This window comes from Frieseomelitta varia, unplaced genomic scaffold, assembly GCF_011392965.1.
Source record: "Frieseomelitta varia isolate USP_RPSP 00005682 unplaced genomic scaffold, Fvar_1.2 scaffold_881, whole genome shotgun sequence".
Classification (NCBI taxonomy): Eukaryota; Metazoa; Arthropoda; class Insecta; order Hymenoptera; family Apidae; genus Frieseomelitta; species Frieseomelitta varia.
In genome coordinates this window covers 109827-128203 of record NW_025110680.1, presented here as the reverse complement: position 1 = coordinate 128203, position 18377 = coordinate 109827, and the positions used below count along the sequence as shown (strand labels likewise).

The window sequence follows — 18377 nt, the reverse complement described above, 5'->3', positions numbered from 1 at the left end:
ATTACAAATAATCTATCAACGTAATCAATATAAATTTTATATTGTAAATGGAATAATAATTTTTATATTACTAATATACATTCTTCAAAAATTTTAATAATTTTAACAGAATTATCATTTTAATAATAATTTAATAATTTTTTTAAATTTAAAGAAATCAATTCTATTAATATTTTAGTATGATTCATATTAAAGTCATTTGTGCATTATGTACAAATTATTTTCGAACAATAGATATGATATATTAAATTTTGTAATGAAGGTTATTTATACCAAATTATAAATATCATTTATTTATAGTTGTAACTAAAAATTGAGCATTTATATTAATTTTAATAATATTTTGTTTTATTTGTCACTAAAATAGTAATTAAACAAGTTTTCTACACAAACGAGCAGTTCAGCAATCCAAGCTATATATATTTATTTATCTAATTTTATATTGAATATTTTAAAAAATGAAATAGATTATATGAACGAAAAATAATATTTTAAGGAAGATCAAATAATAATTTGGAAACTTGTATTGTAGAAGAGTATAATATTTAATTATTTCAATATTTTAAATTATATTTCCTATAAGAATTATTTTTGTCATGAAAGAAATAATCAAATTAAATTCTATATCAAAATTATAATCATTTTAGAAGTACATGTTATCATTTCCAATAAGATCAAATAAATTAAATCCATAGAAATTATAAATCTAATATTGCACATAACATAAAATATTTTATAAAAATAACAGAAATAGTACACAATCGACTTGGATTAAAGGCACATATGGTTTACTAAGAAATATTGTTTGAACTATTTTAACAATATGCTTGGACAATATGAGAGCTAGTTGATCCATTGTTGATAGTACTCAGACTACAAGAATAAAATGATCAATTATCTTTTATAAATATTTCTAATATTTATAATATACGATAAAAGTATCATAAAAAATTCATGAAAAAAGAAATGAATATAACTTACAGTATAATACAATATTGGAGCAACCAATTTTGAATATGGAATAGTCTTTTACTATTTCCAGTATATTATTCAATGTATCTTTTGTTCAAGCTCTTTAATGACATTGTCAATATTAAACATATTACAGTCTAATAAAATTTAGTTGCTACAACTGGAATATTTCATCTTGTTGCTGCTGAAGTCTTTGTAATGATGTTTTTACTTTTCTGCCTTGAGTCATAACTACGGCAGTTGGAAAATTATGCATATCACTAGAAGATGATGGTCTTAATGGTTCTGAAGCAGATGGTATTGTATGTGTATTTGAAGTTATAGGAAGCGAGTTACGTAATTTAGATGTTCTATGTGATTGTACATAGATATCACTATCCTCAGTGCAAAATCTGAAGCACAATTCATTAATAAATTTATATGTAAAATTTTTTATAGTACAAATTGTGAATATACGATTAATGTCTTTATTAAATAACTTAATCTGTAATAAACAATAACTTACTCACTGTTCCCCTGAGTACGTTTAACTTCTCTTTTAGCATTGGCTATAGAAGAATCCATTTTAGCTAAAAAGTCATTAACTGAACTATCATCATCTATAGATGATGTTATTGAAGATGGACTAGAAACCTAAAATTTTACACTTATGCAATATGAAATAATATTTTATTGTTAACATAAGATACATACATTTTGAACCATATTATGTTCAAGTTCATCGGTATTGTCTAATGATAATGGATTTTCTGAATTGACAGGAATAAACAGATGTTCTCGCAAAAATAAACTATCAGAAGCCCATAATCTGTTAACTCTTCTTATTTGTTCAGTCTGAAAACATAAAAAAGATACAAAATATAGTATAGATTTTTTATTGTTTTCTATCATTACTTCCTAGTATACTGATATAAAATGAAAAATTCATACTGTAACTCCATATTTTAGAGCAATTCCTTGGAGGGTATCAGTCGTTGATACAGTATGTTTTAACAAATTTTCATTTCGTGTAATATGTTTAGCTGTACTACCATATTTTTTCAGTGTCTTCCCAGTATCTCTTATGCACATTCGTTCTTCCATTTCTCTCGCGCCATTTCGTTCCATTCTTAATTTTTCAAATAACACCAACGCTTACAAAGCGTAACAAACATATCACTTTTTAATACTTATTGACAAGAAATTTGAATGCACTTTAAACAACATAATCACATAACCTATGCGAATATTTAACAGGACTGAATTCACATCTTATAATGAATAAATAAATCACTAGCATAAATCAATGGCTCTTTAAAAAAAACAAAAAAAAAAAAAATTATTTACTCTACCTAAATGTATCAAATATTGAATCTGAATTTTAATTATTTAACGAATTGTAATATCTTTCAAAATATGAGTATATATAAAATCATTGAAAGACATATATTTTACGTTAATATATTTTTTTGTAATAATTATATCTTCTAAATTTAAAATTTCAGTTACAATATATAACTCGTTATATCTACGCTAAGAATATTCTGTCAGCTGATCAACGTGGTAAAAATTTATAGATATTCTTTAACCTGAATGATAATATTTGCTTCGTTTTGATTGGACAGCCAAAGGGCGTTACATACACACAAATATCGAGTCACTATACTTTAAAGAAACATTTGAAATAAATTACAGAGATAAAATATATTAATAGAGTATAAATTCTCTTGTATTTTATATATTTTATCAACATAATATAAATGATGTAGATTATTTTATTATTAAATCTTATTACATAATACATTTCACATAGATTTATATTAGAGAGTAACTACATTTTATATGTTCATTTGTTAAATAAAAAATTGTATAATTTTTATTTGGACATTTTGATTTTATGTCTTATAATATATATATAATTTATGTAACTAGATTTGTTGAAGGAAAAAAAAATAATAGAAATGGAATTAAATTTTAATAAAAACATGTTCATTATAGTACGTTACACAGTTCATCTATTTTTAAATACAATATATTACAGAGAAACACACAGTTATAATTTACTGTTATTAATATTATGTCTCTTACATTATAATTAATTTATTACGGTTATTATTATTATTATTATTGTTGTTGCTTTTTTGTTGTTATTATATGCCAACCTTGATAAATATATAAGGTAGCATAAAAATCATATAATGGGAGACTAATTGATGTAGGACATTTTCGCGTAATACGTCTTAATCTCCAGTAGCTGTGCAACAGTAACTGTAATATTGGTAATAAATAGTTAACATAGGGATAAATATTATGCTACTGCGGCAGTGTGCTTCCTGGATTCTGGGTAAGGGGTACTTCATCATCTAATTATCAGAACTATATCAACTAATATGCTACAAGACAGACCCCTTCCGCTATCCCAATTAATATTGCCACTTAGTGAAAGTTTCATCAATAAGCAGCATTTATATTTGAAATTACTGTTTTAATAAATTGTTGCGGACAAGGGTTATGTGCAAATTTTGGTTTCATAACATGGATATCTATATGTCCAATCTGATTTCCTAAAGTGGTATTTCAAATGGTAGAGCAGTACAAGTTACAACAAAATTGGAAGTGTAACACGTATAGGTAAAACTATCTAGAAAGAATGAGTACAAAATCTGTTCCGCCTGATGTATGTTGATAATAGAAATGTGTATCTTGATTTACATTTTACACATACACTTTAGCAAGAGCATCAGCTCCGGCACTTGCTATAAAAGGTCGTGAAGGATGAAATGCTACGTCTAAAATACTTTCGTCAAACTTTTTACGATGTGCTGTTATTTCTTGAACACAAGTCTTATTATCCATATTCCATAATCTTATACTGCAATCATGACCTAATGATGAAAGATTAATTATTTAATAATTTATGATGTATTGATTATTTTCATTTTATAATTTAATATTACTTACTTCCTGAAAGTAAATATAAACCATGAGGATCTACCGCGAGACTAGTAACTGCATCCAAATGAGCAACCATGGCATGAGCAAGGGTGGCTGATCGGTGATCATAAAATCGAATATGTCGATCTTCATGTGCCGCAACAACAAGAGGTAATGTAGGATGCGCTACGACACGATTTACTCCCTTTGTTTCATTGGCCTCAAGACGAGCTACACTTTCACCAGTTTCCGTATCAAATACCACACAAGCTCTGTCATAGGCTACAACTAATTTATTTGATTCGTCTCTAATGAAATCTACTGACGTTGGTATGCCATCTGGAATAGGAAAAAAAAGAACATTTTTAGACACGACTATATAAAACATATTTTTAATAATCTGTGCTTAAAAAATATACCTTGTTCAGAAATATATGTATGAAGTAATGGTGATTTACTCTGTGGGCTCCATAATTTTACAGTTCCATCAGCACTGAATGATAACAATTGTGATCGAAGTTGATACATGCTTAAACCCCAAACTGCATTTGTATGTCCTTTTAATGTTTGGCTAAGGACACTTGGTTCGTACGAATCATATGGATCTATATTGGCTGATGGAAGTGTCCAACAGTGAATCATACCATCTAAACCACCACTGTAACATTGGCTGCCTGTACTACACATAGCTAGACATAATACAGGACCTGTATGTGATCTGAATGTATAAAGTGGTTCTACATCTAATGAAGCTGACCTAAAATAAAAGAATTAACATTTTTCAGTAATTTTTATGAATCAATTGTTCGTAATTTCGAAATATAAGTACCCTACTTTTTAGCTGGTAAAGTTTTGTGAAGGTTCCATAATTTAAGTGTATGATCATCACTTGCAGTTATAAGAACGGGATCAGTGGGATGGAAGACAAGAGCTCGAACAGCATCAAAATGGGATCGTAATGTATATTTTGCATTCCATGTTTTTCTTAAACTTTCTTTTGTAGTGGCTACCATCTATACAAAATATATTTGATTTAAATATACTTATTATATTAAAAGTAAAATTAAGCTTTTATATAAATTTTACAAATGTAAAGATTATGTTACATACATCTATTCGTGGCAACAATGACAGTAACATAACCAATGTAACTCACATCATATGAAGTTTCTGCTTCATTGTTTACACATAATTGCTCTAATTCACCCAATTCCAATGCGGAATCACCTTCTTCATTTAGACGTTTCGGATCTGGATGTCCACCCCTACGTATTGCACCTAAAAAAATTTAATAAAATTTTAATTTCAATATTAATAAAATATAAATAAAAATAAATTGTTAATAAAATTATAAATACAATAAATACTAACTCCATTCAGACGAATAGCGAATAGAACCTGGTGGAGATTCTTCAATTTCTGTGAGAAGATTTAATTCATTCAATACCTCTTCAGCTTCTGCATCAACATCTTCTGTTAAAAGCATAGATGGCTAAAAGTTAGAAACAAACAAATATATTATTATTTATTTAATCATTGTTATTAAAATTTGTAAAATTGTATAACAATATACTAGAACAATATATACATATATTACTTTATTTGGTTTAGGATCCATATTAGTATCATAAGTATCATCTTCCACATCTCCTTCTTCTTCTTCCATATCCATATCTGTATGTGCCAAAAATTCAAAGTTTGCCATAACAGCTGCTTCTGTATCTAATATTATTGCTTCTGCTATAGACGATGGTTGCTAGCAATATACGAATAAGACTTATTACATGATGAAAACTATTTGACAGACATTATTACAAATATTACATATTTCAACTAAAATTTCATAAAAATTATAGAATTATATAACAGTAACATAATAAATAAAATAATTAGATTTCAATAAAATTATTCAATAAAATTATATAACAGTAACATAATAAATAAAATAATTAGATTTCAATAAAATTATTTACCTCTACCTTTTTTCCTGGAATTCTACGAACACTATTTTCTGATGCTTGCTTATTTGATGGTTCATTGCCATTTAATGCAGGAGTGTTCATATCTTCTGAGTCTGTATTATTACTTAAACCAAGTAAAGATCTCACTCTGCTAGATCGTACATCTATTATAGTATCAGTGTAACCAATTTCTTGTAAGTATCTAAAGTAATAGTTATATATAAACTGTTAATAATACTGTATCTATTATTATTATATACAGATAATTATAAAAATCATATTTTATTTACTGTCTTAAAATTTGACGGCCTTGTCTCCAGCTAATGTTACTGACAGATGTGAATGGAGCTTCTCCATCACCACCACCCCCAACATCAGAATTAGGACAATTACAAATACCTTCTTCATAAATAGGAGGTTTTGTATCTCCCTGTATTACCAAATCAGTGCCATATTTTAATTTGTGATACCTTGCTCTGTAAAAATATGAAAAAAAATATTATACCTATATTTCTAATAATGAAGTTAAAATTCATTTATGATTTTAATGAAAAAAAATCTCACCGTTCTTGTTTAAGTGCATACTCTAACATTTTTATTCTTCTGACTAAATCATTTTTTAATCTTTCTTGACCTTTTCTTTCACCTTGTAAAAATGCTATCCTAGCCTATAGAAAAATAATAACAAACATGTTATATTTCTTCTAAATTATTTTTAAAAACTTACTTGTCTCTCTAACATCATAGTTTTATATTCTGTTTTATATTTTGCAGCTTTTTAAATTCTTACATTTTATATCACAAAAAGACTATCAAAAGGTAAACTAAGATAGAAAGATGAAATATTGACTTAATATCCTTTGTCCTTATAAGGACGTAACATAAGTATAACATACATAGGACTTATGCAAATAATCTACATAAGTACTATCTATTTATTCTAGTATAAAAAATATAACAGTTAAAATATAATAGTTTAAATATAATAATTCTTTACTACAGTGATATAGTAACATTTATTATATTAAAATTTAAAACATAGTATTTCCTATAAAATATTCCTTAGTTCAAATGAAAAGAAGTTAAATATATATACAAATTATATTGTCTATTATACATATTTAAAATACTCATGTTTTTACAATGTTCTGTCACATGACAGATGAAGTGACAATATGAAAAGAGTATTTTAAAGAAAAGTACACTGAGAAATTCCGAAAATTTTTCAAATAAATTAATATTGTACCTGAAATTCTGCTTTATCAAGCTCCCATTGCGATCTTTCAAGTTCAAAGCGAGTCCATTCATGCTGAATAAAATGTAGAATACCAGGCATAGAGTATTGTGGTCTTTCGTTCTTAGCATCGCCATTAGTACCATTGTCATTTCCTTGATGTTTATTATTTGTCAATGGAACATTCGCACCACTAGATAATTGTCCATTATGATTTTGAGATGCAGAACTGGAGTTCTCCTCCATCGTGGAACCACAAAACTGGCTCGGTACCTTCATTTCATGACACGGCAGCCATTACAACAACTTTTCTTTCTTTTGGAGCCTAAAGAGTGCTCTCCTGTCGTATAATGTATTTCGATCGAGTATGCGAAAAGAAGTAATTAATACGCATGCGGATGTATTTGATTTTAATGTAACTAATACAATTTATATAAAATATTATGGCTCGTTGTTTGTCTATCAAAATTTATTTAATTGTTCAACTCTTCCGAAATAGCAGGCAAATATTCTCTTCTCTACACATCTTTGGAGTTGTACTTTCCTCCACCATTCTCATACAGTATATTCAGCTATATTATACTACGACCTAATACTGACTTTCTATGAAAGAATACTAATTACAATAGAAATGAGTAAAAAATAAGTATCTATTTTTACATCAGACTATAATTAAATAAACAAAAGAATTAGGTAAAATTTTATTTTATTTTATTTTTTTTAGTATAATACTAATATCATCACTTTATATTAAATAATAGCAGCAGAATCACAGTTGAGATAAAATTACAAAAATCAAAATTTTTTTATTAATAGCCATTTATTGTTATTTAAAATATAATAGAGATTTTTATTTCGTTTATCATGACACATGTAACAAATACATGTAATACATTCTTAATTTTTGTTGTAAGGCTGATTCTCACGATTGAAAGTATAACAATGACAAAGACATGACAATATATTTGATTGCATTGTATGCTAAATGATAAGATTGACCATGACTTGCAGTATCATTCTATATATAATTAACATGAGGTTCTATATTGCAATGTAAACAATTGTTTTATAACAATTTTGTAATAATATTATATAAAAAAATGGATTTTATTATATAATTATTAAAAATTATTACATTTTCAGAGGGAATAAATGCATGTTATGATTTTTTTTATATCATAGATTTAAATATTTACAACAATTTAAAATAAAACAAAGTATAAAAATATATAATTTTCTATAAAATTAATGTAACAATATATATATTGGTTTAAGCAAAGGCTATTATCATAATAAATATTCTTATAAATATTTTTATTTAATAATATTTTTAAATAGAAAAATATTAATACTTAAAAAAAATAGAAATACTTTAAGTACATTGTTATGGGCCTAATTTCTAATAGACTAAGTAAATAACATTTCAAATAAACCTAAGATAACGTAATTAAATAAACATTACAAGCTATTTCTTAAAATTAATTATGTTCTTATTTTTTCTATTTCAAATATTTTATATTACTTTACGTATTTTATATTATATCATATTATTCTTTCTTGAGAAACGTGTCTACATAAATGCATATTATATGTAAATGCATATATATATTACAGTAAGTTTTGTAATATGTAATATAAATAATATAAAGATAATCTACATAACTAAAAACATTTTTAAACTACATGGAATAATATACTTCATTTTTTATTATATTAGTATAAACATATATAAAATGTTACTATCATTTCAATATTCATCTTTTTTTCTTCTTTTTAACAAAAAAAAAAAGAAAGTAATATTAAGCATTACATATATTATGATCAGTAATATTTTATAGTTATATGTATTTTCATAATATGATACTTTTAATATTAACCTTGCTCTGAATTGTAATCAGTATCATGTTTGATTAATAATGTTTTAGAAAATATCACAAGAAAGATATTTGATCTTAACTTATAGCTTAGTAATAAGCGATGTTTCTTGTACTGCTAATAACATTTCTTCTAAAATAATATAATGTAATTATTATGTACGTATATTTTAAACAACTAATTTTTGAAAAGCTCAAATATTGAAAAGATGCGCACCATGAGTTGATTATTATTGATTTCACGTATTTGTATACATTTTTTGTAAATAAAGTATACTTCAGTATCTAAACAGAAGTATTTTGCATACTTCAGCAAATAGTATAAGTTCTGAAAGTATTTTACACTATAGCGCATGCGTTATTAAATCTGAGACGTAAACTATCGTTTCTCTTTGCGTACGTCGATAGTTTTGTATATTTCTTTTGACAAAATTGAGTGTCTGTTGGTTTTTAATTTAAAATATATTTTAAATACAAACAATTCAGAAACCTGTTCATCTTGAACCGTGTTCATCTTGAACTTTAATTTCATCGAAACACATTGACTATGTTAACAGTTACGAATAAAAGTGGCAACATTGCTTGTCGCTTGTTTAGGTTGCGGTGTTGCAGATACTCGATGAACGAGTATCACAGTGTATCTTCGTTTCTGGCATTTATCGTAAATATAACGTATTTTTATAAGACAAAGAGCATGTTCATCACTGATTGAAGACTGTCTGCATTATAACATAACGTAAGTTCACTTGTATACATAATTACATGTTACCATTCAGGAGTGGGTCACTCAGATTTTTTGGTCTAAATTATTACATGACCCGAATTATAATGTATATTTATTTAAAATTATAAAAGAATCAATTTTTTTCTAAATTTTACAATAAATACTTAGAAACAAAAATAAGTGATTTAATATTTTGTTAATTTTTTCAAATTAAAAGGCTTTTATTATTAATTTATCATATTTCGTTTGTACGTCAATGAGCAATTTAAATAATAAAATAGTATTTTGTTCTATTAATATTGCACTTAAGAATTTGGGCCTGAAGTCCCAAATGTAAAGATCAAATCTATTGTAGATGTCAAACTATATATGTATATACATATGAATAGCTGCCATTTTATAGAGCATAGATACGCCATTTTGTTGTTTCGTCATACAAAATGAAAGCTAATAATATTTTTATATTGAATTATGACGCACAAATTATAAAATGTGATAGATAAAATGAAATAAAATAAAATATTTCAAAACTTTATTGTTACAATATTATAATATATTTTTTAGCGTAAGAAACTATATATTCAATGAGATTAATAATAATTACATTATTATTACATAATTGAGTATTATCTTATAAACTTATAAACTTGTACAATATGTTATATTATACTGCTACTATTTCTTTTATAAGATTATATCTTATTATACTATTGTATAAATTTTAAATGAAATAAATAATCAATATTTTGTTTTTAAGAAATATATAACAAAATTTTAATAAAAACAATATTGTTTTAATCTATTGGAAGTTCAAGTTATAAGAATAAAAATATTGGATCTATATAGATTCATCGATCCTTATAATGACTCGTGAAAGTACAACACTTCTCCCACTCAATGAATTTAATGTTGTATTACCAGTATGACGCATGTTGACCTCATAAATGAATGGAAAGGGAAAGCAGTATGATTATTTATTAAATGTTTAAATAAAAAATCTTTGTAAATTATAAAATAATAATCATAAATAGTATTTCTATGCAAAAATACTTAAATAATAGTATTTTCTCAGTATACATTGTATAGAAAAATATGTTCGTATAAAAATGCTGAAACATATAAACTTATTTACATTTACACTAATGAATTAAATTTCATAAAATTTTTATAAAATTTGCATAAATATTACTAATCATGAGACATTAAGTATTGTTAAGTAGCACACAAGGAAGGAAAGAGTAGAAGTATTATAAGTACTTTTTATATTATTCAGCTCATATAGTCCTACTTCAAAGGTAAAAAACTGAGTGCTATTTTGCATGTTGGATATATATTTTTCTTATAAAACCTTTATTTTCAATATTTATTAAAGAATTAATAAATTTGGTACTGGTAGTGGAATATGACGCCATATTGGTCAACTTCGTGTGGAATCGTTGAATTTCGTTAGGATACATCGGGACCTATGTTCAGCAGTATTCGTTCAATAGAGAAGCTTGCCGAGAAGCCCGCCTTTCTAAATATAAATTTTTCACAGATTAAATCATAATTATTTAAATACATTTTATCATTTTACATTAATCGTATCCATTCGTGTTGTGCATTTATATTTTATTTTATAAACAAACAATATTTTTGTCTTGAATTTTTTGAAGTTTGTCATGTTTGCGAGACAAAAAAAAAAACAAACTGATTTAGCTTATATCAAACCATGTTTTAGTGCGTCATTGGTATGAAGTAAAAAATTATATTTAATTATTTTAAAATAACAATTGCACTTTTGTGACAATGAAGTGCATTTGTTATTTAAAATATATGGCGAGTATCGGTAATGTAGTAGCTATCCGCCATTTTTATTAGTTGAGTACTCATGGGCCAGGGATGGTATATGTTGGGGCGCATTGAAGGGCCCATATTTTGTTATCTGTAACTATTTTAGCAAAATTTTTTTATGCATATTTGCACAATGCCTTTATTGTTCTTAGTTATCAATTCTTTGTATGCATTATATGTCTAATGATATTATATTTATATTTAATATTAAACATTCATAGGAAATAAGGACTTATACTCTTAGTAAAATTAATTTAATATAATTTAAGAAAAGAATTTAATATAAATAATTTTAAATTAAAAATTAAATCTACTTAAGATTTAATTTAACATTATATAAACAGTAATGTTTTATCATTTACTTATGAAATACAAGATAAACTTTTTTTATGAACTTTATTTCAATTTTAAAGAATTATTTATTATGTATAGTTTATAATTCTGATGGTTCCAATATTATTTATTATGATATCTACTGATTACTAAATTAATAAAACTTAATAAAGATAAAAATTAATAATATATCTTAAATTATTAAAATATTGTATATTGTTCTATTATACTTTTGCAATAAAATTAATTAATTAAAAAATTTAAGTGAAGTTAAATGTGTAAAATATTTGAAATATGTTGGTGCATATATAATCAAGTATACAAATACACATATAAAGTTAATATTTGTTAGTTTCAAATAAAGTTATTAAAAGTAAAGAAATTACAATTTAAAAATTATTAATTACAGGTTACAAAACTTTAAATGAATAGTTTGTGATATTGTCTTACCTACCATACATTTTCTATCATGGATATAAGAAATGATCTGTTACATTCTTCTGACTCTGTGCATTCTTTGTCTTGTATTAATACACATAATATTGATGAGTTATCAAAAGAAAAAGAAGAGGAGCTATTATATGGTACAGGTGATGATGGTGATGAAGAAGATGCTCTTTCAGATGATAGTATGCGTTTAAGACTCTCTGATGATGAGATTGAGACAGAAGATATTTTAACTCCTACTTTAAACAATCAAGAAAATACATCAAAAATAAATGAAATTGGTAATTATAAATATATTATTAATTAAAATAGTATTATAAAAAAAGTTTTAACAACTGTTTTATTTAAATTACAGAAATGACATCTACAAAATCTGATATGGAAATTTTATCTATTCAAGAAAACAATAAAATAAAAAAGAATGCAGATGTGAAGAAGGAGGAACAGTGTTTAGATAATGATTCTATGGATGATAAGATATTAATTGATTATGAAAAAATTGTTAAAAAAGGAGAAAATGAGGAGACAAAAAAATCAGAAACAGTTCATGTTTCTGTGCCATGGCAAAGTTATCAATCACAATATAGATATTCTAGATCTCCTAACAATCATTCTTTTCGTGGTATTAATCAAAGATTCCGTTATATGACACCTAGAGGACGTAGATCTCATTCGTATGACTATAATTTGAGATTTTATGGTGGTTTCCCTTTTTTTGAACGAGGAAGAAGCAATGGAATGTTTCATTCATACAGATCAATCCATGGCGGTAGATACCAAAAAAAAGGCTTTAGATCTAATACAACGCAGAAGCAAAATAGATCAATAGAATGTGATCAAAATTCGACATCCTCATTAAAAAAAAGCATATCTTCAAAATCTCAAGATAGTGATATTGAAATTATAAACATTAATGATAACAAGACAATAGATGAAGCTAATACATTATGTAGTGAGCCTTTAATTAATAGCAAGAATGATCATTCAAATGAGCCATTAAATGAAGAAATAGAGAACATTCCTGCTAAAAACATCAAAGAAAAAAGTGTTGTTAACACACATTCTGCCAATAATTCATTAGAATTAAAACATAATTTGGAAGAAAATTCAGAAATAATATCATCTAATGATACTAAATGTAAAGATGTTACAGTTCATGCTTTGAGTGATAATTTCAGTGAAAATTCTGCAAATAATTCTTATGATGATAATAACAGCAATCAAGAAAATGAAATAAGTAAAAATGATATAAATAATACAAATAGTTTTAGTGATTTTTGTATTTCTGACAATTCCAAAAACGTGGAAGCATTGAACATAAATAAAAAATGTGAACTTGATAAAGATGAAACTATAAAACATACTGAAGAAAAAAGTAATCAAGAACAAAATAAAAGTATAAATAATGAAGAAGATAAAACAGTTGAAACAATTGATACAAATGAAAATAAAGAAATTAAAGAAATTTATAAGTTAAAAGAACAAGAACATAACAAAAATGAAGAATTAACAAATCTCAGTCAGAAGATAGAATCTGGAAACAATTGTAGGATTACTGTTTTAAATTCTTTAAAGGAAAAAGAAACAGCAAATAATGATACAGTATTAAATGAAAAAGATAAAGATCACAAAAGAGAAGAAATTTTTAAAAATAAAAAAGAGGAAATTTTATTTGAAAATATAAAATTAAAGGAAAATCATGAAAACAGTAATTCTAAGTCAGCAACTGTATTAAATGATGTAATTAATGATAAAAATGTTAACGTATCAGAAAAGCCATTTATTGAGAGTGAAAATTGTGATAATCAATTAAAAGGTAGTGATAATAGTACAAATTCTAGCAAAAGTAATAAATCGAATGCTTCTGAAAATCAGCTAACTCATTCTAAAATTGATCTTTGGAAACAAAATAAAGATATTACTGAAAAAGATATGAATTTTACAAAGAAAGAGAATTCAATAGTAACTTCTACAAGTAAAACAAATGAAAACACTGAATTGATGTTAAATAAAAATAATTCATCTAGTATAGAATTAAAAAATGATTTATTAGGTTTTGTTACTGATACAAAAAATAACGATGACGATAAAAGATCTGTTAAAGTTCCTGTGACTACTCAAAAAAGGAGAAGACGATCAAAGAAAGAAATTCTTGCAGCACAAGAAGCTATTTGTGAAGAAGAAAAACAAGGTAGGATATATATTGAGTAGTTAGGATTAATTAGGTACTGTTTTTTAAAGAAGAATTAAGAAATTTTTGTCTCTTAAATTTATAAATTATTAAACTTTTATTACAATATTTTATTACAGTAAGGGAAAGTGGAAGACAAAAGAGACAAACAGCTAAAAATGCAGAAGAGATAATAAGAAAAAAATTTCTTACCTTTGATAGTGAGGTAGAATCCAGCGATGATTCAGAAAAATTTGTAGCTGTAAATTATAAAATGAATCAAGATGCACGTCCTTTATCACCACCTTCATTAAAAAGGATTTATTCTGATAATACTGATAATCCTATTATAAATGGTGGTGTTAAAAAAATTAAAACAAATTTTGAAGAACAATGTGATGAATCGCGAGAAAATAATTCTGAAAACATTAAAAAACTTAAGTATATTCATAAATTTTTCCAAAGAGATTTAAATGAAAAACTGCCAAAATTAAAACAGGAAGTATGTTAAAAAATTTTAATTCATTATTTTAATAACAAAAATTTTATATATTTCAATGATAATAATTTTTTTAAGGAATTAGAAGAACTTCTGATACAAAAAATTGTCGAAACAATTACTATGCGCGACGAAATTGGTAAATTAAGAGAACAAGCACGTATATCAGAAAAAAATCAAGAAGTAACTCGTGCAAAATGTCAACAATTAGCTAAACAAATTAAAGATTTTGAAATGGTATTAAGCCGTAATGCGGCAGATCGGCGTGCGAATAACGAGAAATCTATTCCACCAATTAAAATCAATAGATCTGTTGGATTACAAGTTAATTTTATAACGGTATATACAACCATTTTATTAAACCATATATAATTTTATAACATTTAATTTTAAATTTATTTTATTCTAATATTTGCTTATGTAGGATCATGGAATGCAAAATTTGAGACAATTACAACAAAATTCTAATATGAAGTCTTTAAATGTTTCAAGTAGTAATAATACATTAAGTACTTCTATTAATGAAACGAATAATGCATCCAGTCCTAGAAGAGGTATTAAAATAAGATCACCTAGAAGAACTGAGCCAATAATTGGACAAACTTCTGGGGTATCACAAAATCCTACTCAATCACCAAATATTATGACTACAATTACTCCTGCAGCTTTAGTTGTTGCTAAACCTGTAGATACTCAGCATCCTTTAACACTATCAAATCAATCTAATGTTCAACAAATTATGTCAAATGTAAGTACTATAGTAGAATTTTCTTATTTTTAAATTTAATAAAAAAAAATTTTTATAGCCACAAGTACAATCACAACAACCACAGCAAGCTATAGTTTTAAATGGAAAATTTTCAAATCAGATAAATCGTCAAGGAACAACTACAACAAATATCACAAAATCTCATGCAAATGATTTAATTGATCTCACAGATGAAGAAGAAAAAAACAGAAGTATTAAATTTCATATATTTTTCTTATATATTTTATATTAAATGTGTTAACATATGCACTAAAGGAATTTTAATAATTTATAGCTACTGGTATACCAGTTGTAACAACTACAGTAACTGATCAACAAGTAAATTTAACACAGAAAACGCAACAGCCTTGCTTTCAAAGAGTTATTCAGACCATTCCTGGGAATGTAGCCATAACAAGTCAGCCTCCTAGTATAAGAGTAGTACAACCTGCTAGTCAACCAACACCTACTGCCTTAGTGGTAAATGAACAATAAATTATACATGCATCATTAATTACATCTAATATTTATATAAATTTATTATTATATGCTTATATATTTCTTAGAATAATATGAATGCGCCTCGATTAGCATATGTGATGCAAAGTGGCGTAGGACCAACAAGGCAATTATTAATAGCACCAAATTCCAGTCCGGTAAAATAAATATTTTTTGTTATATTTTTATTAAAGTGAAGTTAAAAAACAAGGTTCTATAGTAAATTTATAATTTTCTGATAAAAATTTTTAATTATAGATGCGGCCAGTAACTTCATGTAGAGCTTCATTTCCAACTTTAACGTACAAAACGGGTAAGCAGTCGTTCAGTTGAATAAAAGGTACAAATAATATATGATTGTAATACAATCTTATTTATAGGAATATCAACAATTGCAAATGGAACAGTTCGAGTTTTGACAACTCCAGCTACTGCAAATGTACAGTTAAATAAGGTATTGAATTAATATTTTTTGTTTTAATAATGGAGTTATCAGTTTATAATTATATTTATTTTAGCATCCTGCACCCTTACCAGATATACGGAATTATGCTGTAAATTCTCTTTGGAAACTTCCACCACCAGCTCCTTCATTAAAAATTTCTAAGGTTGCACATGGTATGTTATTCCTAATTTATCCTTATTAAAAATATTAATAGAACGTAAAAATTTATTATTATTATCTAGGCATAGTGTTATCTTGGAATATGAATTTGTCGGATAAGCATGCAGATATTGTCAGTTATCAGTTGTATGCATACCAAGAAATTGCTGGTGTTCCTCCTAATACATCATTATGGAAAAAAGTAGGCGATGTTCGAGCTTTACCACTGCCTATGGCGTGTACACTTACGCAGGTAATTTGAACGAATAGTACTATAAATTAGAATAAATTCAATAGATACTTGTAATATTTTGTTTTACAGTTTTCTGAAGGCAATAATTATTACTTCGCAGTTCGAGCAGTTGATACACATTCCCGGAAAGGACAGTATAGTATACCCGGAAACATTTCTTTATAAAGTATACGATAAATTTTAAGTTATTATGTTAATGTTATTTTTAACGCACAATTATAACAATTCATGACTCATGTAACAACAAATTCCCCTTTTACATTATCGTTTAATTTATTACATTCATTATGTGTAAGATACATTTAATGGAATTACAGAAATGTTTATAATGGTTAAGTATGATGTATAGACTACACATACATACAAACGAATTTGTTGTATAGTAGTAAATATCCATTTAATTGTAAGTAATTCATAGAATTCTTGATAACTATGATATAATTGTAGCTAACGTATTTTTTTCTCTTTTTTATATATATTTTAGTTTATGAAATCAAAAAATACAAATTTTAATTTTGACAGTATGTAGTTTACATCCTTACGTCTTTGCTCACAAAATTTCGTGCCATGTCTTATGAATTTCGTGCCATATGTACTATCGTTTAATAGTATTATAGATATTATTGTATACTGTCATTTCTACAAATTTGATATCTGATAGTATACAATAATTAATTATTAAATACATTAAATTATTTTGAATTTCAAGTATCGAGACAAAAACAAGACAAAATACTCTAGTCATAATGAATTTTTGTAGTAATTATTTCAATATTTACCTTTCATAAAGACTGCTACAGTTGGAAACTATACACTTGTATAAATCTGCTATTGATATTATTATTGAAAGTGTTCATAAATATTGCTTCCCTATGTTTTATATATAAAATATCATCTATTTTCATCTTTGATCAAATTTATTTTATTTTTATTGTTTCTTATCGTAAATGAATATTGCTATATATCATTTGCTCAATTTTGATACAATTGTAATAAATTTTAAATGTTAAATAATAAAATACTCCATAGATTTTGTGACATAGAACAAACTACGAATTACTTTATATTAGTATGTAAATATTAATGTTTATATGTTCTGATTTTTAATATTTGTATTGAAAATATAATAATCTATAATATAATTATCTAATATCATATTTTTAAGTTTTACTCATTTTTGTGTCATAAAAATGTATAATAAAATGATTGCTCATTTTTTATATGAATTTATAATAAAAACAATTCCCAGTTGCCATAAAATCTTAAACAAAATATTCACCTTGAGAGATGAAATAATATATATAAAAAAATATA

General features: G+C 25.4%; 3 protein-coding genes across 7 annotated transcripts; 1 reads left to right on the top strand and 2 right to left on the bottom strand.

Moving 5' to 3' along the window:
• Positions 1–581: 581 nt before the first annotated feature.
• LOC122536977 (lysM and putative peptidoglycan-binding domain-containing protein 2) lies at positions 582–2320 on the bottom strand. Its single transcript, XM_043669812.1, has 5 exons — positions 1903–2320; positions 1666–1806; positions 1478–1605; positions 982–1364; positions 582–873 (listed from the first exon to the last, which is right to left on the bottom strand). The coding sequence occupies exons 1-4, from the start codon at positions 2077–2079 to the stop codon at positions 1127–1129; spliced, it is 684 nt and encodes a 227-aa protein (XP_043525747.1). The 5' UTR covers positions 2080–2320; the 3' UTR covers positions 582–873; positions 982–1126.
• Positions 2321–2918: 598 nt separating this feature from the next.
• On the bottom strand, positions 2919–7636 carry LOC122536963 (striatin). 4 transcript variants are annotated; one of them, XM_043669780.1, is made up of 11 exons: positions 7093–7636; positions 6411–6514; positions 6137–6322; positions 5859–6048; positions 5474–5641; positions 5257–5377; positions 5042–5163; positions 4720–4898; positions 4305–4642; positions 3913–4224; positions 2919–3836 (listed from the first exon to the last, which is right to left on the bottom strand). In XM_043669780.1, the coding sequence occupies exons 1-11, from the start codon at positions 7357–7359 to the stop codon at positions 3667–3669; spliced, it is 2157 nt and encodes a 718-aa protein (XP_043525715.1). In that variant the 5' UTR covers positions 7360–7636; the 3' UTR covers positions 2919–3666. The 4 variants fall into 4 exon arrangements, with proteins under 4 accessions (XP_043525715.1, XP_043525718.1, XP_043525716.1 ...); XM_043669783.1 differs by having other exon boundaries at positions 5483–5641; XM_043669781.1 differs by having other exon boundaries at positions 5865–6048.
• A 1920-nt stretch (positions 7637–9556) lies between these two features.
• LOC122536961 (activating transcription factor 7-interacting protein 1) lies at positions 9557–18283 on the top strand. 2 transcript variants are annotated; one of them, XM_043669777.1, is made up of 14 exons: positions 9557–9690; positions 12254–12572; positions 12647–14482; positions 14602–14963; positions 15039–15299; positions 15385–15708; positions 15767–15920; positions 16004–16188; positions 16275–16364; positions 16465–16519; positions 16587–16660; positions 16725–16824; positions 16894–17063; positions 17133–18283. In XM_043669777.1, exons 2-14 carry the CDS (start codon positions 12314–12316, stop codon positions 17226–17228), a joined length of 3966 nt encoding a protein of 1321 aa, XP_043525712.1. In that variant the 5' UTR covers positions 9557–9690; positions 12254–12313; the 3' UTR covers positions 17229–18283. The 2 variants fall into 2 exon arrangements, with proteins under 2 accessions (XP_043525712.1, XP_043525713.1); XM_043669778.1 differs by lacking the exon at positions 9557–9690 and adding an exon at positions 12084–12181.
• The last annotated feature ends 94 nt before the right edge of the window (positions 18284–18377 follow it).

Excerpts from the sequence above, each read along its gene's own strand:
- LOC122536963 (XM_043669780.1), bottom strand. The coding sequence starts at position 7,359 with ATGAAGGTACCGAGCCAGTTTTGTGGTTCCACGATGGAGGAGAACTCC. Across the intron at positions 5,164-5,256 it reads TCGCTATTCGTCTGAATGGA|GTGCAATACGTAGGGGTGGA; the intron begins GTTAGTATTTAT and ends AAATTTTTTTAG. Across the intron at positions 4,643-4,719 it reads AAAACTTTACCAGCTAAAAA|GTCAGCTTCATTAGATGTAG; the intron begins GTAGGGTACTTA and ends CTTTTATTTTAG.
- LOC122536961 (XM_043669777.1), top strand. The coding sequence starts at position 12,314 with ATGGATATAAGAAATGATCTGTTACATTCTTCTGACTCTGTGCATTCT. Across the intron at positions 15,709-15,766 it reads TTCAACAAATTATGTCAAAT|CCACAAGTACAATCACAACA; the intron begins GTAAGTACTATA and ends AAATTTTTATAG. Across the intron at positions 16,365-16,464 it reads TAGCACCAAATTCCAGTCCG|ATGCGGCCAGTAACTTCATG; the intron begins GTAAAATAAATA and ends TTTTAATTATAG.
- LOC122536977 (XM_043669812.1), bottom strand. The coding sequence starts at position 2,079 with ATGGAACGAAATGGCGCGAGAGAAATGGAAGAACGAATGTGCATAAGA. Across the intron at positions 1,807-1,902 it reads CTCTAAAATATGGAGTTACA|ACTGAACAAATAAGAAGAGT; the intron begins GTATGAATTTTT and ends TTATGTTTTCAG. Across the intron at positions 1,365-1,477 it reads CGTACTCAGGGGAACAGTGA|ATTTTGCACTGAGGATAGTG; the intron begins GTAAGTTATTGT and ends ATTGTGCTTCAG.